This window comes from Gadus macrocephalus, chromosome 22 (assembly GCF_031168955.1).
Source record: "Gadus macrocephalus chromosome 22, ASM3116895v1".
Lineage (NCBI taxonomy): Eukaryota > Metazoa > Chordata > Actinopteri > Gadiformes > Gadidae > Gadus > Gadus macrocephalus.
In genome coordinates, this window is record NC_082403.1 from 10,445,934 (window position 1) to 10,468,786 (window position 22,853).

Genomic DNA, 22,853 nt, shown 5'->3' on the forward strand with positions numbered 1-22,853 from the left:
CCATTTAGCCAGCCAGTGGTTGATTATGCATCACCATGCCACTTGCACTGCCAAGGTCAGTTCAACCAATAACTAACACTCATAAAACCAAAAAATCCCCCCCTCACCTTTTATACATGGGCTTGTGTATTTAAATCCGAAAACTTCTGAGCACAACCACTTAGAGAGAGAGAGGAGAGCGAGATAGTGGCAGAAAGAGACAGTGAGCAAACAGAGGAGAGAGGGACAAACCTACTGAACATCATTGAAGCTACTTTGCCTTAAGTAGACAGAAGACCCTCTACTGGACTGGGAGTCTGACTAAAAATCCACTTGGACTCCATCGCTGGATTTGGGACTAATCTCAACGTTATTTTTTGAAAACCTGTCATCACAACATGGGAAAAACAGTGGATGGGATAAAGGAGAGACCTAAATGGGACAACAAAATCCAGTATCTCCTGTCCTGCATTGGCTTTGCGGTTGGACTTGGGAATGTATGGCGTTTTCCCTATCTGTGCCAAATCTATGGTGGTGGTAAGGTGATACTTTTTATATTTTAATTCTGTGAATAGTTCATGCAGCATTGCATTTTCTTCTCTAACTTAGTGCGGCTGATGGTATATATATTCGTACATAAAACAACATACTCCAAAGCAATCATTAATAACACCATGACTAAAACATTTTTTTGGGGCTATTCCAAATCGAAGGATGAATAAGTAAAGCACAACAATAAAATAAGAAAATATAATAAACTTGTGGTCAGAGCTGTCTGCAGAGTCTGCAACATCATTGCAGACTCATTATATTTCAAAGATGCTAAACCCTAAAAATTCTACCCAGTTGTTCCATATCGTTCCTAAAAAGAGAATGTAGATATTATGGAACGGGTTGATTTCAATTGTTTGGTACGATTACAGACTTAATATACAATATAAATAATCTGTATATCAAAGCAATATCAAGTAACAGTAGTCTCCAATTTATATACATATTAAAACATCATTATACATAATGGATATATTCTACAAAAAGTAACACTAGTATACAATTAGCTTTCAGACATACTACTGTCACAAAAATAGAAGCATTGCTGATCGGATAAAAAATGTAGTGTTGTGGGACTAGTCATCCGCCTGAACGTGGTACATCAACCTAAGCAGAAATACATTAAGACATGCAATTACCCAAATTAATGTAAGACGTTTCCTAGATCAAAACAAGACATTGCCCACATTAACCACGCAACAAAAAACGAACAAAATAAACAGAAGTCTGTAATACAATTTCAAACGTAATGTAATTTTATCCGCAAGACTGTTGTTAATTACCTTCCTTCTTAAAACACTGCTTCCATCAGAAATTGAAACTAGCATAAAGAAGTTGTTTGCCTTCAGGGCTTTCTGCCAGAAAGAGCTTGCTGCCAGAAATGGTTTTCTGCGGAGACTCTATCCAAGAAATGATATTCCCTTAACCTAACTACGTATTCTGTTGCCTAACTGACCATGTTGTTGATTTGCCAACCTAACCACCAAAAATATTGCACGCTCCTATTTTGTACGAGTTGAAACAAAATAAATAAAATATTTGGTTAAACAGTAAAGGTAGACACAGGTGTGCATGTGCTAGTTACAATAAAAGGTCGCTTGATTCCACACGTTTTGAGGGATCGGCAATTGGCATGCTGAATGCAGGAGAGTCCACCAGAGCTGTTACCAGTGAACTTAATGTTAAATTCAACCACAAGACGTCTCCATTGTCATTTCCGAATTTGACAGTTTATCCAACCAGCCACACAACTGCAGACCCCTTGTAACCACGCCGGGCCCAAACCACCACAACAGGCTTTTTTCTCCTGCCAGATCGTCTGACAGCTGACGCAATAGCTGGTTGTCACAACCAAATCATTTTTGCAGTAACAGTCAGAAACCATCTTGTGGAAGGTCATCTACATGCTCGTCGTCTTCAGCAGGGACTTGATGTACCTGCAGTTCGCTTCTGTTATCAAGTTGAACTGGTCCCTAACTTGGAGAACTGTTCACTTCCATGCACAGTGCATGGCTCTCTCTTTTTAATCACACGTTGGAGAGCCTTCCTTTCATGTACCGTCCAGTTTCCAAACCACATTCTTCCTGTTGTTTTTTTGCTGATTGTGAGACGGTTCAAACTGTACATTATAAGCATTAGTAATTTCAGAGGGGATTTGACCTAGCTGCAAAAGTCACTGCAAGTATAGTGAAAGAGCGTATACATTTTTTAACATGGTTACTCTCTTCCATGTAGGCTACTGCGCTTTATTTTAATTGTTGAAACAGCACAATATGCAGATATATCCTCTGGTATGTTGTGTGCCTCCGCATGTCGAATAAATAATCATAGTGGGCTGCCATGGCCAAAAATGCCAGGGCCATTTTTTGGTCCCAGTCCAGCCCTGGGCCCTGCCACATGCGCCGTGGATCCGCGGTGGTGTAGTATCCCTCCAGCTTCACTCTATACCGTCTCTTGGCTTCACTGATGGATCTACGTAGGTCATATCTGGCCTTTTTGTAGCCTTCAGCGTCACCAGAGGCAAATGCAGTGGAGCGGGCATGCAGCATGGACCGTAAATCCCAGTTAATCCAGGGTTTTTGGTTAGGGTATGTTTTGCAGCACTTGGTGGGGACAATGTTGTCTATGCATGTGCTGATGTAGCCAGTAACCACTGAAGCCTATTCCTCTAAGTCCACAGTACAGTCCTCTCTCACAGCAGCAGTCTTAAACACATCCCAGTCAGTACTGTCAAAGCAGTCCTGCAGCACAAGATCAGTCTCTTCACTCCATACTTTAACGGTTTTACTTACTGGAGGGGCCTGTTTGAGGAGCTGCCTGTAAGATGGGTAGAGGAACACAGAGATGTGGTCCGACTGTCCGAAATTGGGGCGGGGCACACCTGAGTATTGTGTGTATTGTTTGTGCAAGATATTAAGGACTGAGTCCATTACTGTTTCTACATTCCTGCCTAATGTCTCAAAAATGTCCCCACCCAGGTGCATTCCTCATCCCCTACCTGATAGCCTTGGTATTTGAGGGCCTTCCACTGCTTTACCTGGAGCTGGCCATCGGACAGAGGTTCCGCATTTCTGCCATCGGTGTCTGGACCTCCATCTCCCCCTTCCTGGGTGGAGTCGGTAGGTCGTCTTAAGATATATAGTCTGACCACGTGTCATTACATATACCTTGATTCATTTCTCACATTGACACTTTTAACCAAATGGACCAAAGATTTAGGAGGAGTAGCTACAAATGTACCCATGACTGCTACACAGGCATAGCCAGCATGGCGGTGTCGTTCCTGACAAACCTGTACTACAATACCATCCTGGCCTGGGTGCTCTGGTACTTCTTCCACTCTTTCCAGGAACCCCTGCCCTGGAGTCAGTGCCCACTTGTTGACAACTTTACAGGTAACAGGAAGTGCATCCGCATGTGTGGGTCATGGCTTAGGGTTAGGTTCTCAAGGTATCTCAGGGCACTATTACTAACAGCAGTTTGCGAAAGACTTGATCACATTTTGAAGCAAATAACCTTTCTTCCAAATTTAAACCGGTGATCTCTATGAACAGCCTTCAACAAGGAATGTTTGGACAGCACGCCGGTTAACTACTTCTGGTACCGCCAGACCCTGAACATAACCCCGGACATCGAGACCAGCGGCTCTCTGCAGTGGACGCTGGTCATCTGCTTGGCCACCGCCTGGTGTGTGATTTATATCTGCTTCATCAGGGGCATCGAGACCATGGGAAAGGTGGGTGATGATTCACAAGCAGGGCTATTATACTATAGGGGGAATGCAGTATTTGAGAACCCTACGTTCAATGACATATCCTTGAAGTGATTGAAGTAGGTTGCCCCGTTGCTCATTTCTTCAAGGCAGTATATGTGACAGCTACCTTCCCCTACCTGGTGCTGACTATATTCCTGATACAAAGCCTCACTCTGCCTGGATCCACTGATGGCCTGATATACTTCTTCACTCCTGATGTAAGTTATTACAACTTTCCGCCTTTCTCCCATTTGGGAGAATGTTTGATTTGATTTTGTATGTGTTGTTTTGTTCTTCCTAAACCTCTTCCTCCAGTGGAACGTGCTGAAGAATCCCCGGGTGTGGCTGGAAGCCGCCACTCAAATCTTTTTCTCACTCTCATTGGCTTTCGGAGGTCTCATCGCCTTCTCCAGTTACAATCCTGAGAAGTGGGTGCCCTGTTCATAATTCTAATCGTGCTAATGCTAACCATGTTAACTCTATGCTTTCTAATGCTTTCCTGCCTTGTTAATGCTAATATTAATGGTACTATTAATGAGGTCTTAAACCAATGCAATGCAACAGTTCTATGTCATCCATCTTTGGGAAACACATGCAGGTCTGTAATTAAGTGAATGAGACATCTAGAAAATACATTAGAAGGTGATAATGAGTTAATTATCTGTGTTCTCTCCCGGATGCCAATCAGGAATAACTGTGAGCGAGATGCTGTTCTGGTGGGTGTGATCAACTGTATTACATCTATTTATGCAGCCATTCCCATCTTCTCCATTCTGGGCTTCAAGGCCACCAACAATTACAACTCCTGTCGCATGAGGTAATTCAAGTTTACTCTTTCAAATTTCTTTAAATTGCCTGTAGATATACTACAAATTGTTATTTCATCTGTAGCAACATCTTATCTCTGACCAACCACTTGGTGATTGGAGACCAGAACATGACACTGGCCAACTACGAACAGATGATTGAATATCTGAACAGCACACGGCCAAATGAGGTTGCAGAGGTGAAACTGAGGTCCTGCGACCTTCAAAAGTTCCTTGACCAGGTACTAAGTGACCAATCGATAGATAGATAATTCTGATAATAATATTCAGTGATAGGATATAAACATATACTTTAAATCCTCCTCTCTCAGAGTGCGTCTGGTTCCGGCCTGGCGTTCATTGTGTTCACCGAAGCGGTGATAAATATGCCGGGCTCTCAGGTCTGGGCCGTGCTGTTCTTTGTCATGCTCTTCAGCCTGGGCCTGTCCTCCACGTTTGGAAACATAGAGGGCATTCTTACCCCTATTCGGGACCTAAAACTGGTGCCAACGTGGATCCCCAGTGAGCTGGTCACAGGTATGCAGTGCACCACTGCTATTTGATAAGAAAATAATAATAATAATAATAATAATTCATTGAATTTATATAGCGCTTTTTTTTTCTGGAAACTCAAAGCGCTTACAGTGACGGGGGGGGGACCTCTCTAACCACCCCCAGTGTGTAGCACCCACTTGGGTGATGCAAGGCAGCCATTTGGCGTCAGAATGCTCACCACACACAAGCTTGAGGTGGAGAGTGAGGGAATTAATGAATAAGTCAATTATACAGGGGGGTGATTAGGGGGCCAGATTGAATGAGCCTGGTTGGGCAGTTTTAACCAGGACACCGGGGAATCCACTACTCTTTGCGATCAGTGCCCTGGGATCTTTTATGACCTTAGTGAGTCAAGACCTCGGTTTTACGTCTCCTCCGAAGGACGGCACCCTCCACAGCACAGAGTCCCCCTAACTGCACTGGGACATCGGGGATTGATGTTTTTGGCTAGAGGGAAGAGTGCCACCTATTGGCCCGATACCACTTCCAGCAGCAACTCAGTGTTCCCAGTTGGTCTCCCATCAAGTACTAACCAAGCCCACACCTGCTTAGCTTCAGAGATTCAGCTAAGTCAGGGTGCCATTGGTCATGCTTCTGGCCAGACCAAGGGCATTTTTCTGAAAAAATACCCTTAAAACCATGGCATCCCTCCAAGATGTCACTCAGTGTCACTCAGAAAGTTTTGCCTGTGAAATTTTCAATTACGTTTCCAGAAACTTAATTTGTACGTTTTTACTTATTCAGCTTATTCAATATTTGACGCAAGAATAGTTTATTGAAATTCATTTTGATTTAATTTAGAAAACTAGGAAAAGCAAGGGTAAAAAACTAGCAATGCGTATTAGGGTGTGTGGCTCATTACTATTCCCATGGTGCAGTTCACTCTACCCTCTATTTTAGACATTTGAGAGTTAAGATTAGTTATTTTTGTACTAATCGTTCATGAATCAAACCTTACAAATTCTCAGTCAAGGTGAAATATTAACATGCATTGGTTGTAAGTAACAGTAAATGAAAGACTAGCAAAGTGCGTTGGAGGAAAGAGGGAAAGAGCATAGGACCGTAGTTTATTATCGAATCTGCCCGACTTTGTAGCGAATGGAGTACCCGTGCCGGACTTAATTACACCATATCTTCTCTCAACTCTCAAAGCTGGTGTTTGCCTTATCTCCTTCCTGGTGGCCCTGGTGTTCACCCTGGGCTCAGGGAACTACTGGCTGGAGATCTTCAACACCTACGTGGGCTCAGTGCCACTGCTCATCATCGCCTTCTGCGAGCTGATCGGAGTCATCTATTTCTACGGGATGCAAAAGTAACCATTTCCTACTATCATTAATCGTGATTGTCATTATTTGAGTGTGTTCCTGGTAGTAGATATGAAGTTGTCATTGTTGCATTAATATATTCCCAAAACGTAGGTCCTGCCCAAGGTTTGATACAGTTAAACAGAAGGAACTCAATTAATTAATAATAAATGAATAAATAATACATGTGTGCAATGTGCTATGTCTATGGGCAGGTTTAGTGACGACATCCTCTTCATGACTGGGAAAAGACCCAACATCTTCTGGAGGGTTTGCTGGAGGTTTATCAGTCCACTGTACCTGCTGGCGGTGTTTCTGGCCTATGTGGTTATTCAGGCCCAGCAGCACCCACAGTATCCTGCATGGAACCCTGACTATGTGAGTGAACCGCCACAGGCATACAAAAGGTTGCTTGTAATCCATTTGACATTGCTCTTGTAAAAGTTGGTGCCATGGAATTTGAAAGAAGAAAAACACCCATATCAGATCTGAAAACATAGCATAAATCCTATTGAATAAGACACTAGGATTATATTTTACTACTCAAGGGTTGGACATCACAATGTAAAAAGGTAAAATAACCGTCACATATAACAGGGGGATGTATCCACGACACACCTATTCCAATATCCACAAAATGTAGAAAAAGTAGATTAAGACACAGCTTAAAACTCAGTCTTGGAAAGACTTTAGGCATAACATAAGAAAGCTAATTACTTATTTCTGGTGTTCATCACTTTACACATAGCCTTTCTCATGCCTTTTCCCAGGTCCATTTCCCAGAGACAGAAGCAAAGGATTACCCAGGATGGGTGTTTTCCATTATAGTCATCCTCTCTGTGTTGCCGGTGATCTCCATCCCCCTGGTTGCCTTTTACAGACTGATTTGCTGTGGACTTGACAGGAAGTCTACCAAGTGCAGTGGCACCAATCCCTACATCAACAGTGGTTATGAGATAGAAACATAAAAACGGTAGCCTACCGACTTTGAACGACTGGAAATGGGTGTCTGGACGTGGCCGATTAGCATGGCTTCTGTTGATGTGGACGATGACAATTTTTGGCTGTTGTAGTTAAATCACATTTTCAACTGTGATCGGCCTATATTATGCTTTCTAATTAGAGATGGCATAGTAATAAAGATAACCGTCTGTGCATAATAATATATCATCTCGACAACATATGGGTTTATGTTGTGTTTATTTTGACTACATTTTCTTGCAGCGATTGGAAAAAAGCAGACAGGATTAATAGTAATTTAACAGTATGCCTTTATTATGGATTATATAATAACATTTGTGTATGTATTTTGGATAAAGATCATCCGTTTTTTTTTTTTAAAAGAAAACACCCTTGATATGATGACGTAGCAGGGTTACTGAATACCATTGATGATAGAAATATAAGCAAGCTAGTTTAACCAAAAAAGGCCAACACACATTTCCTGGAAAATCCTGAATCTAAAGCCAACAAAAACAAAAGGTGTCTGAATCGGTGTGGTTCAACAGGAAACACCCATAAACTAGTCACATTTCTATGAAATTTGGCAGTTTTTTATAAAAAAAATATCTTATGAAAGTACAAAAGTACAATTGGCTAAATGAAGGCTACTTATTATGGTTTTGTGGTATCTGTTATGTAGAACAATGTTCCCGGTGTTTCTTTCATAACCCTCGCTCAGCCCTGGAACTCACACCATTATCTGATGCTCAAAATAAACTTAACACAAAAAGTAAGGAAATTTGTTGGTTGATTATTTCTCTGGTAACAATGCTTTTTGGCAATAAATCTTATACCGTTGGAAAGCCTGTATAGTTCCCTTTCAAATGCTGCCCCAGTTGTAAGGAACATGCACTTGTGGGATGAGCAGCAGAGCTGAGTATGTGGGTTGCGCCCATGAAAGATTTGCCAAATCTTCTCTGCCAATGCCAAACATCTTATTCTGCCATTGACTCGTTCGGTGTTTGGTGGATTGGATGATTGAAGTTTGAAGAAACAAGACGTATTGGCAATTTAACAATTTATTCATATCACAAACAGGAGCCTCAGTAGCGTGTGGAAGAACCATACACAGCCACAACAGCCTGGCACCTCCTCCTCATGCTGGTCACCAGCCTGGTCACACACTGCTGTAGGATGGCATCCCATTCTTCAACCAGCATTTGTCGCAAGTCAACCAACGTGGTTGTGTTGGTCACTCTGGCACGAACAGCACGCCCAAGCTGATCCCACAAGTTTTCAATGGGGTTGAGGTCAGGACTGTAGCAGACCATTCCATCCTCTCCACTCCCACATTCTGGAGATAGTCTCTGATGAACCCCACCCTGTGGGGGCGAGCGTTGTCATCTTGGAGGATAGAGTTCGGTCCCATACTGTGGCGATATGGGATGGCCACTGGTTGCAGAATCTCATCTCTATATCTCTCTGCATTGAGATTGCCTCCAATTATGACAAGCCTCGTTTTTCCAGTGAGGGAGATGCCACCCAACAACATCACACTGCCTCCACCAAAAGATGTTATTCTATCGATGCAGCAATCAGCATTGCGTTCTCCACGTCTTCTCCACACTTTGACCCTGCAATCCAACTGCCGTAGGCAGAATCAGGACTCATCACTGAATATAGCGTTCCTCCACATGTTCAGGTTCCAGTGCACGTGTTGCCGACACCAGCGCAAACGGGCCTGACGGTGAAGAGCAGTCATGGCAGGACTCCTGGCAGCCCTATGAGAACGGAGATTGGCTGCGTGTAGTCTGTTCCGGATTGTCTGGGCAGAGAGCCGTCGGCCATATCGTACTGCAAACCTTGAATGCAAATCTGCAGAAGACAGCCTACTTAATTTAAGTGCTGACAGGGTGATGAAACGGTCTTCTTGGGGCGTCGTCTTCTTGGGGCCTGTCTTTGACATCCCCTGTTATATGGAACTTGGCCTTCAGTTTGGAGAGGGTACTAGGGCTCACTCCAAATAATGCCGCAACTTGGTTTTGCGGAACACCAGCTTGAAGTTGCCAAATCAGGTGCCAATCAGGCAGCTGATTGGCTGCACCTGGGCGTACCAGAAGCTCAAAAAAAGTGTCAATAGCAACAGAAAAATAACCTGTTTGGCAATGGCAGAAAAGATTTGGCAAATTTTCATGGGAGCAACCCACATACTCAGCGCTGCTGCTCATCCAACATTTGAATCATTGAACCATTTGAAAGGGAACTAAATAGGCTTTCCAACGGTATAAGATGTATTGCCAAAAAGCATTGTTACCACAGAGAAATAGTCAACCAAACACAAATTTCCTTACTTTTTGTGCTAAGTTTATATTGAAATATATCTTTAGTCAGGGGCAGCCCTCCATATTTAGTTTGAACCTTGGAACATAGGAAGACGGTTCCTCTTAACCTTTTAGCAAGGTTATACATTTATTAAATAAAACAAAAATGGCCTGTACTAAATGTTTTGATAAAGTAAAAAAAAATGGTAAATGGGCCGCATTCATGTAGCGCTATTATAACCAGTGCCCACTCAAAGTCCTTTGCAATTATTGCCCATCATCCATTCATACACGCATTACACACATGCGCGTTGTCAACCATGCAAAACAGCCAGGTCGTCTGGAGCAATTAGGGTGAGGGGTCTTGCTCAGGGAAACCTCAACACTCACTGGAAACTACTGGTTGCCATGAGTCAACCTGTTGTACCTCCTAAGCTACTGCCGCCCAGTAAGTTCACAAACATGTCACCTTTTTCTCTTATGAAGACGACAGGTCCGAAAAATAGTGTCAAAGAAACAATAGGGAACTTATGTACAGAAAGGATTAAAAGTGTACTTAATCATTGGCGGGTTAGCTGATAGAAAAATCTTTCCTTCTGCTTTCTGATAGCTATCACAACTGGAGGTTATAAAGACCAAGTAATGATTTCTTTTGTCCTCTCATGCATGCGTTAATTGTTTTGTTGACTCATTGAACATCTGATCATAGAGTGGTTGTTAAAATAGTTTATTGCTGTGGTGGGCTCCACCGACAGATGTTGAAACGCAATAATACAAAATAATGTTTATATGAGGAACATTTTTGGAAAACTCCAAAGAACAACAATCCGCTTGGTACTTCTGCCGCTGTGCCACAATATTAAGCTAAAAATAAATACAGAGCTTTTGATAACCCGAATCTATATGCAATGAAATCAGATGACTCAGAGTGCATGAGGGGGAGCAGAAACCTGGACTTTTTTTTTTCTTTTTCTGGGGGGTGTAGCTGTAGCAGGGGTCATCTAGGGATGGATGGCCAGGAACTCTTGCGGGATCCCGGGCTTGGTGGCCTGTCTGACCCTGGCCAGTCGGATGTCCCCCAGCTGCCTCTCCAGACACCGCTTCCCTGTGAACCAGGGGGACAGGCAGAGGAGGACATGTGACAGTGGACTGGAGGGAAATGATTTTTAACATAGGCAGGGATTCATGGCAACCAATATCTGGAACATGCTGGTTCCACAAATCTGAGGAAAGAAAGGGTTGGTATGTCTGCTGCTTTTCAAAAATATTAAGCTAAAATAAATAAAAGACTTTGATAACCAGAAGCTATGCCGAGTTAAGAAGTGAAATCTGATAACTCGGATGGCATGGGTGGAGAAACCGGGAAGCCCATATATTGATCCCAACTCCTGTTCTGTGGCTGCTCCATGAAGAGGGCACATTAGGGTTGAGACTGCATCAGCAGACACGTCTAAGCTGAGGACACCTGCATGGACCGGGCCTATGACTGAGACCTTTGATAGGTCTGATTATAGCCTGGGTCAACTTGAGGCCACAGGAAACAAGAAAAGCACTCAATAAAGACGCTATGAAGTAGCCTGAGTCAATCATAAATCTGCCCACACCAAAGGTTATTTTAAACTACCCATAACTTGGCTAACAAAGGAGCCTTTCAAAGTGAATCATCTAAATTGTAATTTCTAAAAGGTCTTTGGAGGTAGTGGAATGGTCCGACGGCTCTTAAAATAGGCTACTAGATAAGATTGTTTCAGTATTTTATATTCTAGATAAAAGTAAAGGAATTTTAAGAACCCAACCAAAAGGTTAACATTACATCAACCAAATCTTCCTCTCGAGTGGTGTGGTGGTGCCATGGGGGTGTACATACGTTTGTGTAGGCCAGGGAGCAGGCCTCTATACTGGGGCCGGTGCCGGGACAAGACCAGGATGAAGGCCAGGCAGAAGAGCAGCTCTACTGCCTCGCTCTGCAGGACGCCTGTCTGGTGCCTGGTGCCAAGGCTCACCCCTTGGGGACCGTGAGGAACCACAGAGGAGAGGGGAGGGTGGGAGGGAGAGAGAACTGTTATTCATTCGTTTTATTAATAATTATTTGATATGACGTACATAATGATATTATATATGTATATATATAAAAAATATTTTGTTTTTATTATTAATAATGTATTTTATTTTTCATCTGCTTTGGAAGGGAAGGAACAAGGGTAGAAAGAGTAAGGGGGATGGAGAGGACACGGAGTGAATTACACTCTGTTTTGAATATATAAACATTGATTTTCCACGTCAATAGTGCAATAGTGCTCTTTTGTATTAAAAATGACAAATCTTATTTAGGTTCAGGTAAAGACCAAAACCAAGCACTCGAGATCTATAAAGTCAATCATTGCCTTTGTTGCAGAGTCGGATGAGTCGATTCACATAGTGAGCCATGTCCCAGATCATGAGCAGGAAGCACTTGGGATTCTTGGCAACCATTTGTCCAAAGGGCAAACCCTTGGCGCACACATGAAACCTGACAGGCAACGAGGGAGGACAGAGAAATCAGACCGCTAGGCTGGCACACCAACAATATGCACAACAGAAAAATAATGACCACACATGGAGAACACAGAATGACTAAACAAAAAATAAATCCCACAAAAAAGCGATAAACGAGATTGGGTTCATGACCGGAGTCATTCGATGATGCTGCAGGTATTTCCGTCAGGTTTAAGAAGGGCTACGTTGTAAAACCACTCAACAGCCAGGATCATTCTTTACTTTGTTAAGAGGACAGTGGAAATACGCAAATGGTGAAACATTGACAGATATATGTGACAAAATGGTTAATAAACGCTACTTACATGTCGTGTATGTACTTCTTTATAAGTTCAGACTAGTCTGGTCAGTTATCTTCATCTTGATTCCATCCGATTAAATTCTTTATTCCTCATTCATTCATTATTGTTCAAAACATAATAGTTACCCTGATACCTTATTAACACCCGGATTTAGTTATGTGCCGTGGGAAATCAGTATCTTAGGCGCCCAAACTAGTGTACGTAAAGTAGCAGTCAGCAGGTGTTAATGGGAGGTGGAAGGGTGACTGTGAGAGTTCCTGGGGGTCATTCAGTACCTCCATGCTTGAAGCAACACCAGCTTGTACACGCTGCTGTAGACGGCTTCCACAGAGTTTATCTGCATGGAAGAGAGACATTGTCAGATCTAGGTCAGGCAATTTGGAGAAGCCAGCTGGAGAAGGCTTGATTGTGTACGTATCCAACCCAGAGAAATCCCACCTGTCCCTTCAGGCCTGCCTCCAAAGACAAGGCTCAAAAACTGCTTTTACCCACAAAGCAGGATAGAACCATAATGCAAGATATAATCCCACACAAACGTTGTAGTTCCTTCCTTTTTACCCGGAAACTACAGACCTGTTCCAACTTAATAGACAGAGATCCGGGGAAGGTCAACATTTTTAAGTAAAATATACAGCCTGATCATATATATAGTCAATTTTAGTAAAAAAAAAAAAAAGTGGTCCCTTTAAAAGTGCTCACATCTAATGCACGTTTGTGGGAATTTTCATGAAATAGACCCTTAAAAAATACAGCCTGGCTAAATTTCACATTCCATGTGGTTTGAACTTGGCTGTAATAGATTGCCTTCCCCAACACACACACCGTGAGGTCCAGAAAGAGGGCGTGGCACTTGAGTCGAAGGAGCCCCATCAGCTTCCTCTTCATGTGCAACCCCGCTCGCTGGGAGAAGCCCAGGGTGAAGCTGTAACGCAGGGAGAGCCCCGCGTAGCTGCGTGTACACACACACACACACACACACACACACACACACACACACACACACACACACACACACACACACACACACACACACACACACACACACACACACACACACACACACACACACACACTTAATCTGTGCAATTTAATAATGTGTAGCAAAAAATGGAAGGGCACGGCATTAACACTGTCAGGGTTAGGGGGTTGGATCCAAAGAGTAATGGTAGCTGTTTAGGTCCTGCATATGTTTATATTATAACAATCTTTCCCCAGTAATTGGGTTTGGATTTGTCTCTTTGTGGTTTTATAAGGACAATGGCCAAGGCCTTTTACCAAAACTATGCACACACAGAAACACGTTGAAACACACAGAGCCACCTAACGGCAGCCTTCTCGATCCAAATCAAGAGGGGGGGGGGGATGGGGGGGGTGTGCTTGTGTCTGTGTGTATAACACATGATGATGATCACCTGGAGTAGTCCTGAAAGACATCCAGGGTGTGCGTGTCCAGGAGCAGTCCGCACCAGGGGAAGAGGCAGCTAGCAGGCAGCACGCGCACGTTTGGACCCGCCCCCGGATCCTCCGATACCTGGAAGTTGACCACCACCTTCTGTGGGTTTACCACCAACCCATAGTCCTGAACCCCGTCTGACAGAGTCCTGCACGGGGGCAGAGCAGTCAAAGGGTATATCTTCTATGGCGACGGCAATGAGCTGACATTTACTACACATGCATCACAATCCATAACCTGGCTGTTCCATTATACACAACTTGACCCTTATCTTTATTTTTTGCACACTGGCTTTGTACTAATGTTACATGACAAAATTGATCTGCAGTTTGATTATATTGCCATTTAATGTCCAATCAAGTGTCATATAAAATAAAGACTGTAAATCCCTTCAGCTCCCTGCTGTGCTTTGGCAATGACCTGGCAATGTGATGCTGTCCAAGTTATTCAGAGATTTATTATCGCAACAGATTACTCCATGTTGGGCACTTAAGTCTGTAAAATCGGACAATCTGCTGGCACAACCCCATGCCGTATCGAAGGGAGTGCCGCAAGGCACCATCCCAGCCTCCATTAACTTTTTGACCATATCAATAAAAAAAAAATCAGTTTTGTACTTTGTTGGTACCGGATGCTGTCCTGAAAACTCTTCAGGAGAGCTCCCAGGACATACATTGGCGTTTCTCAGCCCTTGCCTGCTCCTGCAGACGTCCTTTATAATTTGCTTCCTCACAGGACACCACTACAGCCATTTGAAGAAGTACCCTCCTACTAAACCCTATTTTAACTTCTGCAACAAAGTTTCCATGTGATGAAATCGAGATATGCAGCAGCAAAATTGAAATACTACAAGAAAGTGATCAAATAGGACCTGGGCTGAGTTGCAAATCACCAATAGACAACATAGTTGTTTTTTAGCATTTAGCATTACTTTAAATGGAAAAGGAATGTGCTAAAGGAAAAGCAAAGCTGAAAAGGCATTGTGGTGGGTATCATACTTGAAGAAGGTCTGTGCTTGACCCAGGTCAGGGGTTATCAGGAGGAAATCATCTACCAACCTCATCAGACACCTGCAGGAGACGGAGAGATGTCTGACCTTTGGGCTGTGGAAGACTCTACTGCAATCTACTGGTAAAGATGTGTAAATACATCAACATGTGATTCACATTACACCCTCTTCAACCTAACGTACACTGTACTCTATTCCATTATATTTACACATCAATAAAATCAGGCATTATATCACCTTTGACCCTAAAACCATTTGGTTATCTTATCTGCAAGTCATAGATTTAACTGATAACCTTTTACTATTTAAGCTTGACTAGAACTGATCCAATTTGCAAGTCAGGTCAGAATATAGTTTCAGTTTCATGTTGACTCATGCAATATCTAGTCATCTATTGAAAGATAAATCTGTTAGGTCTACAACTGTTTAGATAAAATTCATTGAGACAGTTTAAATTTCTAATAATCAATTCCTTCTCATTTTACCTTTAACATACACTCAAAATGCTTGCAATGTTGCTTATCATTTTATTCTCTTTTTGGATACAAAAGCAATCAAAAACAACCATTACCCTCCATTCAAGTTAATATCTTTGAATAAGTTGTTCTCCATGTGACCGTAGCAGAGGCAGCACATGAGACTGGACACCACCGAGCCCTGGGGGATGCCTCTACACTGCCGGAAAGTTCTGGAAGACACACACACACACACACACACATACACACACACACACACACACACAGTCAAAGCCATGTGATTTCTCTTTTATTAAATCAAACGTTACGAACAGATGTTTAAATCATCATAGCAAAAGAGAGAACAAAGCAGCCACAGATGTTTATATTACTGCATTTTTAAGATAGTTTGAACCCAGCTTACTTTTTCCCAAATTTCACAACTCCACCAGTAAGCATTTGAGTGAAAAACTGAAGAGCATCTCGGCCATGCAGGTCTGAGGAAAAATGCTGGACGGAGAGAACATAAATAAGGCATCTTTTTACCAGATAAATACTCTGTGTAGGAAACACAAATTCCTTTTCATAACTGAGTCGGTTGCATCAAGGGCAATGGAGAGCGAAGCAAACTTACTTAACAATACCAAACAAGTACACAATAATACGAACTGGCTAAAGCTAGCTCTTCTTTGTATAGTAGCTCACTTGGGAGCCCACTTACAAATCACCTATTTTTTCCTGGCAATAAGACTTGTTTGAATATAAGAGATATCAGTACACAGGCTACTTACTCAATGAAGAGATTCAGGGAATGTCTTATTTTTAGTTTTATTGTTCATATTTTAGCAATTTAAGGCAATATATGCATGCAAAATCCTGTGTGTGTCAATCCTTCAGTGCTTGAAGAAACCATCTCTCTCTCTCTCTCTCTCACCTGCTCCACCAGTATAGCGTTATGAAGCTTGCCCTCTCGCTGCATGTTCATCACAAAGCCTTTCATGTTTGTGGATCCAATGTTGTCTTCCATGAAATCTGCCTTCAAACCAAAATGGGATCAATAAACATAGACACAAGAGATACCAATAAAGAGCTTAAGATTTTAAAGTCAAGAAGTAAGAGATACCTGTCGAGTAAACGTCTTCTTCAGGCCTTCATGGGCGTCCCTCCAGATCTTGGCGTAGCGACGGATGACGAATGTGTCCTCCAGGAGCGGTGTCAGGGCCTGGCCAATCACCTCGATGAGTTTGTCATGAGGAAGGCTCTCATAGGCCCCGCTCACGTCCACCTGGAATGCTCAGGGACGGGCACGGACCAATCAAAACACAAGACTGTGGCAAAATAAGAAAATTATATTTCCCAGGTATGTATACGTAAGTAACTGTCCACATCTCTTCCATTATTTCACGCCAATCTTATCTTTAAGAAGAGCTAAGACGACAATAAGGCCAATTGAGATGAAAAGACCACAAATATCAATATATAAGATGATGTGCTCGATTCATCCAATATCAAACGTCTTACCTTAACAAAGTAGAGGCGTTGAGGCTGGTCCTTCTGAGCGGACGCCAGGGGGCGGAGCTTCTTGTGAATGTCGGTCATCCCCCACACAGTGAAGCCCAGCAAGGGGGGGTCAGAGCGCACACACGCCCCCAGCACGTCCAGCAGCTCACGCATGTTTGATTGGTGAACCTGCACGCAGAATAACACACATTTTATCATACATTTAAGACATTTGGTTTAATTATTTCAGGTCTAGTTTTCATCCAAAATAACAATATACGTCTTGTCGGGATTAGACATGGTTAAGGAGTAGGTACAAGATCTTGTTCATTGATGCCGACAGTCCGGAGGGCGGACACTAGGATTTGAACCCTGATCCTCGTGGGTCAAACCCGGATCTGGAGTCAAACACCATAAACACTAGACGTTGCTGCACATATTTGACACATATAGACACCCAACAAAGAGAAAATCATATAACGTCAAAGTATCATGATATAAAAAGCACCCTGGATTTGACGTCGGATCTAACGACGCGCGTGATCGGTCGCATGCTGTCCGCCTTGGGGATGAAGCGAAGGCGGGAAACCACGGTGGCTTTCGGCAGGGAGGCCATCTGGGCGGGTGTCAGCTCTTCCAGCTGGCCCTTGGAGACGTGCCCTCTGAAAGAAACATTAAGTATGGATCGAGAAGGCTGCCGTTAGGTGGCTCTGTGTGTTTTCAATAGGGATGCACCGAATATTCGGCCACTGAACATGTTCGGCCGAAAATGGCCCAAAACATAATGTTTGGTTTCGGCCGAAGGAGTAAAAAGGCCGAACATAATACACCGAACATTTTTATTTATTTAAAAAAATAAATAATAATAATTATTATTTTACTCATTTATTTAAAGGTACATTGTTCTTAAATTCTTGCTATAATGTCTGCTGGAATGTTAGAAAACGTTCAGTGTTAAATAAGTATTTTGTATCAAATTTGTAATTGATTTTTTTTATAGAAAAGCAAGACAAAAAAGTTTATAAAGGACATTTAATTGTTTGATTGCAATGGTGAAAAATTAAAGCAAAATGAATGAAAAACATTAAAAGCCACATTCGGTATTCGGTTTCGGCCTTCGGCCAAGAATTTTCATTTCGGTGCATCCCTAGTTTTCAACGTGTTTCTGTGTGCGTCTGTTGAGTTTGAGCGTACCTGAAGGCCAGCTCCCTCAGCTTGGCCCACACCTCCTGTCTGTAGAAGCGGAGCGTGTTCTTCTGTCCCATGCTCTCCGTGACGTAGAAGCACGCTCGGACCAAGCCCACCACGTAGCCGTCCAGCATCCACGCCAAGAATTGACCAATCACGCGTGTCCGGTAGGCCAGCTCGCTGGGGGGGACGTGACCTGAGGGACACAGGAGGAGGTTCACTGAAACTGATGCAGCTCATCAGTAATTGGTGTTAGAAAACGGGCTGTCTTATGTCGATCACATGAACTACCCTTACCCGTCTTGCTGATCTTCAGCCAATCACACTCGCTCACCCTCATCTTCCACAGCAGCTCGGCCAATGAGAGCCTCTCGAACTTGCCGCTGCGCAGGAAGCCCCTGACCCTGAGGAGGAAACGACCCCGGTTGTGTTCGGACCCCCACAGCTCCATGGGCACCACGGTGGCGAGGCACTGTCTGATGAAGAGGAACACCTGATGGGGGGAACAGATGAGGGGCAGGAGGGAGCTCAGGTCCCCCTGTGCCTCCACGCCCAGCTCCTCCATGCGCAAGGGGCATGCGCTCTGCAGGACCCTGCCGTAGGGGCAGCCCCTGTGCTGCCGCAGCAGCCGATCGAACAGAGGCACCATGTTGAAGAAGCGCCGGGGCAGTTTCCTTGGCTTCTTCTCCACTCCGTTGAGATAGGCCACGCCCTCAAAGAACACAATCCTGACCAGGTCCCGCCCCTGAAGCCTCTGCTTCACCTCTGTACGGCTCTTCGTCTTCCTGTTCAGAAGGAATCCACGCATCCCCTTCCCGCCGTACAGCATTCCCAAGGTTCGGATGAAGCAGTGGGATGGTGGGAGAGTTGGAGAGAATCCCGATCTCCAACTTGGCCCTCCTTCCAAAGGAAGAGAGGTTTTCGACACTATGACCTGCCTTTTAGAATCAGCACTACACCCTTCTGCTGGCATCTTGGATGCTTCCACTGAGCTAGGAAGAACATTACCCCCTGCATCAACGCCACTCTGCGGTATCGCCTGCTTCGCCCAATCCATTCTTGTCCTCTTTGCGGCCCGACCCATACCATCCGTCCGGCCAGCGCTTTTCCTCTTCCTTTGATTACCATCCCTAGCCCTGCCCCTATTCCTGCTGGTTTTATAACCAGCCCCTCGTTTCCTAATCTGGCACACCGGGGGCCGGCGATCCCGCTGACGGTTACCCGGATCAGCCCTGGATTTGGTCCGGAGGAAGACGCCAGCGCGGCTGGTCATGACCGACACCCGGTCGTACACGGGCACGCCACACACCTGGAACACGCAGGAGGGGGGCACCGCCACGAACACGGCGCAGCTCTCCAGCAGGTATCGGGTCATGTCCGTGCCGAGACGGTGGGAGACTTTCTTCCACAGATCGCTGCCGTGGATGTAAGCGGCACTTTGAGTGACGTCGCTTTGGAACTTGAACTGGTCCGCGTCACGGTCCTCTTGGGCCAGGGAGAGGAACCCGTAGCCGTGCGCCAGCACATTTCTTTTCTTCTTCCTCTTCACAGTGTTCAAAACAAAAGCCAGTAGCTCGGGGAGTGTGCAGATCTGTAGGGGGGTCGTATGAAAACACACACATAGTAGATAATGTTGAGTCAGACACTAATAACTCTAGAGGTGGACTATCCAAGGTTCGAATAGTAAACCTGCTATTATCTGATTTGACGTTTTGCTGATTTGTTGTTCTTTTCACATTGAGATAATGTGAAATACTCATAACCCTGAGAACCATGCCCTGTAAAACAGCTATGTTCCTTTGAATTTAACGAGAGACATCAACAACATAAGTTGCACGAATTACATGTGGGATATAAATTTACCTCGTTTCGGCTTGGCAGTTGTTGCAACTGTTGATCAGTGCACACAAAAATACCCCCGACGAATGACTTGAAGCGTGCTGTGTCGGATCCTTCAATGAGCGATGCTTTCTGCCCTTCTCTAAATACGATGGTGTCTGCAAACTGATCAAGTGTTTGCACATGCTGGTAAAGTGACTTCAGAATGTCAAGTACCCTTGATGTGTCTGATCTAGACATAGTGTTGAATAACGTTAATTGTTTGATGCAAAATAAGACACTGCGAAGGAAGGGTGTACTTTACATGTTTTCGGAGGTTATAATATCGGGTCTTGAGCTGTCAGGATATTAAATATATGGTCAAGACTCAGGAGAGGCATATCTTGAACTCCAAATACCCCGCTTCAGAATCGCCCAATGAGGAAAGAGCTTACTGTCTCGTCCAGTCCTTATGGTCCAATAGGACAACATTACACTCCATGTTTGTTGTGGTATGTAAACGCCTCGTCTGCCCTCCTGTGGCACAGTTGTTGAACGGCAGGCGTCGAGACCCGTGGTCACCAAGGCCCAATCCCGTTTCTTTGCTCACTGTCTCAACCCTACATCTCAACCCTAACCCTCATTGCTCATGCTCATTGCTACCCCTCATTGCTACCCCTAACCGATCCCCTACCAAATGGGACAACCCTAACCTGTGACGTCATCATGGCCTCCCCGTGCCCCCTAGCAGATAACCAGACCCCTGGTAATGTTACAAGAGACAGACTGGCTGCCATTGTCTCGGGCAACGAGCAAGACCCATTGTAAAGATGTTTAACCTGAAATGGTATTTATATTTTGTAATTGGCATGTTTAAATAAAGTGTTAAAAAATAAATAATACTATTTGTCCCTCGTAATATACCTTTATTTTGAATGTCACTTAGCTACATGTTAAAGGTGGTATTAGGGTGCACTCACACTAGGCCATCTGGCCGTGGCCGTTGGCACACCTAACCGTGCTCAAATGGCCCCATTGTTCTCTGGCCTGCACTCACACTAGGCCATCTGCCCGTGGCCGTTGGCCGTCGCAGCTGTGACCTGGCCACGGAAGGCTCTTGTACATACGTCATCACGTCGTAACACGTCATCACCAAGCGTCCGCTGCATGGACCATAATAAAGTCTGCCGCCAGTCAGAGTTTTAACAACAATGGACAACAACACAGAGAACACACCAACAGTTGAACCGCTTGACGCGATGTTTACCGTTTAATGGGAAAGAAAGCTTGTCGCCTTTATTATGTCCGTGGTCGTCGCATTGACTATACGTCATCCAGCTCAGGTTGCGTAGCGCTTGTCGGCTCATTAGCATCTGTACCGTAGCGGCCCGTGCCGTAGCAGCACACCTCTCCCAAGTGGCCAAATTGGCCCGGCCTGGCCAGACTGGCCACACTCACACTGGCAGATTTGAGCACGGTTAGGTGCTAAAACGGCCACACCCTTAGATAATAATCGGTTATGAACAAGAACACTTTATTTAAATAAGAAACACTGAACCACACATCTAAAAATACACACACACGCACACCTAAAAATACACACACACACACTCTCTCTCAGCTTTTGAGAGAATGGTGGAGAATCACATCTTCTCCACCATTCCGCCAACTTTGCCTCGCTCTCCTCATGCCTCGCCTGCCCCCTGGCACTCTCCTCGTGGAAGGGGTGTCTGGGGTGGTGGAAGAGGTGCCTGGGGTGGAGGAGCATGAGGGAGAGGTGGGGGGGGCTGGTGGCAGTGGACTCAACGAAGTCCTGAAAGAAAACGAATAAGAAGGAAATAGGAATTATATGCCAGAACTGGTTGATATGGCCATATGTTATGTACAATATATAATAGCTATGTACACAATATAGTACTGCCAAAAAATACATTGATTAACCATGTAATATTACTAATATAATATAATATATTAGTATATATAATATTACTTATAGAATATTACTAATATAATATAATATATTAGTATAAAGCTTATTTTTAACCTGGAGATACTAGAACATGGAAGATCTGGATATCATACGACATGATATCCACCCGGTCGTATGCAGCCCGGTCTGCAGCCCGGTCGACGGCCGGTCTGCAGCCCGGTCGACGGCCGGGCTGCAGAGCCCGGCCGAGAACCGGGGTCGGGCGGCCCGTGAAAGTCGCCGGCCGACTTTCGCGATCTTCCGCGAAAGTCGGCCACAGACTTTCGCGATCTTCCGAGAGTCCGCGGCCGGGCTTCGAAGCCCGCGGCCGGGCTGCAGAGTATAATTAATAAAATAATTACTAGTTAATTACAGAGAAAACACTTACATTTGTGTTTTTCCAATCCTGTCGCATCTTTTCGCCCTCCATCTTGTCTAGGATATTTCTTGATTTTCCGTTTTCTCTGATTATTATTTTTTTTTTTGTGGGAGCAAGTCAGAACTGAAGCGCTTTGAGGGTGCCCATCGAAAATCTCAATTTTGAGGGGATGTTAGCCCTCCCCCTACCCCTTAAGCTACCTTTAAACTGGTATTGGGACATGGCTCCACGGCGCGTGAACGCGCAACAGCGAGGGCTGAGATTTTGAAGCGAGCCAAGTAATGGGATTTACTCCAAGTGCCCCTGACTGCAGCCCGCAGATCGAGGAGGAGCTAAATGTGGGCGGGTCTAAACGTTTAACCCATGGTTTTACCCTCTCGGGCGCCATCTGGTGGCGGAGATCCGGCAGCACATTCTCAAACATCAATACAGCACAGCACAGCACAATGACTTACCGGTAATATGGAAAAAGGTTCATGCATTTGATAGACTTTCCTACTTTTAACTTGTCATTTCAAATGTCTTCTTTAGTA

At 44.3% G+C, this 22,853-nt stretch overlaps 2 protein-coding genes across 2 annotated transcripts; one reads left to right on the forward strand and one right to left on the reverse strand.

Moving 5' to 3' along the window:
• Positions 1-354: 354 nt before the first annotated feature.
• Positions 355-8,155, forward strand: LOC132451132 (sodium-dependent neutral amino acid transporter B(0)AT3-like). The gene is made up of 12 exons (XM_060043439.1): positions 355-516; positions 3,009-3,149; positions 3,288-3,425; positions 3,585-3,766; positions 3,892-4,002; positions 4,100-4,212; positions 4,473-4,601; positions 4,676-4,832; positions 4,923-5,127; positions 6,298-6,457; positions 6,665-6,827; positions 7,220-8,155. Exons 1-12 carry the CDS (start codon positions 378-380, stop codon positions 7,415-7,417), a joined length of 1,836 nt encoding a protein of 611 aa, XP_059899422.1. The 5' UTR covers positions 355-377; the 3' UTR covers positions 7,418-8,155.
• Positions 8,156-8,926: 771 nt separating this feature from the next.
• Positions 8,927-20,470, reverse strand: tert (telomerase reverse transcriptase). Its single transcript, XM_060043438.1, has 16 exons — positions 20,018-20,470; positions 18,452-19,745; positions 18,161-18,350; positions 17,475-17,628; positions 16,988-17,155; positions 16,590-16,751; positions 16,401-16,502; positions 15,891-15,976; positions 15,583-15,699; positions 15,001-15,072; positions 13,962-14,150; positions 13,372-13,498; positions 12,825-12,886; positions 12,097-12,221; positions 11,580-11,717; positions 8,927-10,817 (listed from the first exon to the last, which is right to left on the reverse strand). The coding sequence occupies exons 1-16, from the start codon at positions 20,231-20,233 to the stop codon at positions 10,714-10,716; spliced, it is 3,306 nt and encodes a 1,101-aa protein (XP_059899421.1). The 5' UTR covers positions 20,234-20,470; the 3' UTR covers positions 8,927-10,713.
• Positions 20,471-22,853: the final 2,383 nt, after the last annotated feature.

What these genes read in the sequence shown, in the direction of transcription:
- LOC132451132 (XM_060043439.1), top strand. Translation starts at nt 378, where the DNA reads ATGGGAAAAACAGTGGATGGGATAAAGGAGAGACCTAAATGGGACAAC. An exon ending in ACTTGTTGACAACTTTACAG is followed by an intron (nt 3,426 to 3,584) that starts GTAACAGGAAGT and finishes CTCTATGAACAG; the next exon opens with CCTTCAACAAGGAATGTTTG. An exon ending in TACAACTCCTGTCGCATGAG is followed by an intron (nt 4,602 to 4,675) that starts GTAATTCAAGTT and finishes TTTCATCTGTAG; the next exon opens with CAACATCTTATCTCTGACCA.
- tert (XM_060043438.1), bottom strand. Translation starts at nt 20,233, where the DNA reads ATGTCTAGATCAGACACATCAAGGGTACTTGACATTCTGAAGTCACTT. An exon ending in AACTGCCAAGCCGAAACGAG is followed by an intron (nt 19,746 to 20,017) that starts GTAAATTTATAT and finishes ACCCCCCTACAG; the next exon opens with ATCTGCACACTCCCCGAGCT. An exon ending in GTGTTGCTTCAAGCATGGAG is followed by an intron (nt 12,222 to 12,824) that starts GTACTGAATGAC and finishes GTTGCCTGTCAG; the next exon opens with GTTTCATGTGTGCGCCAAGG.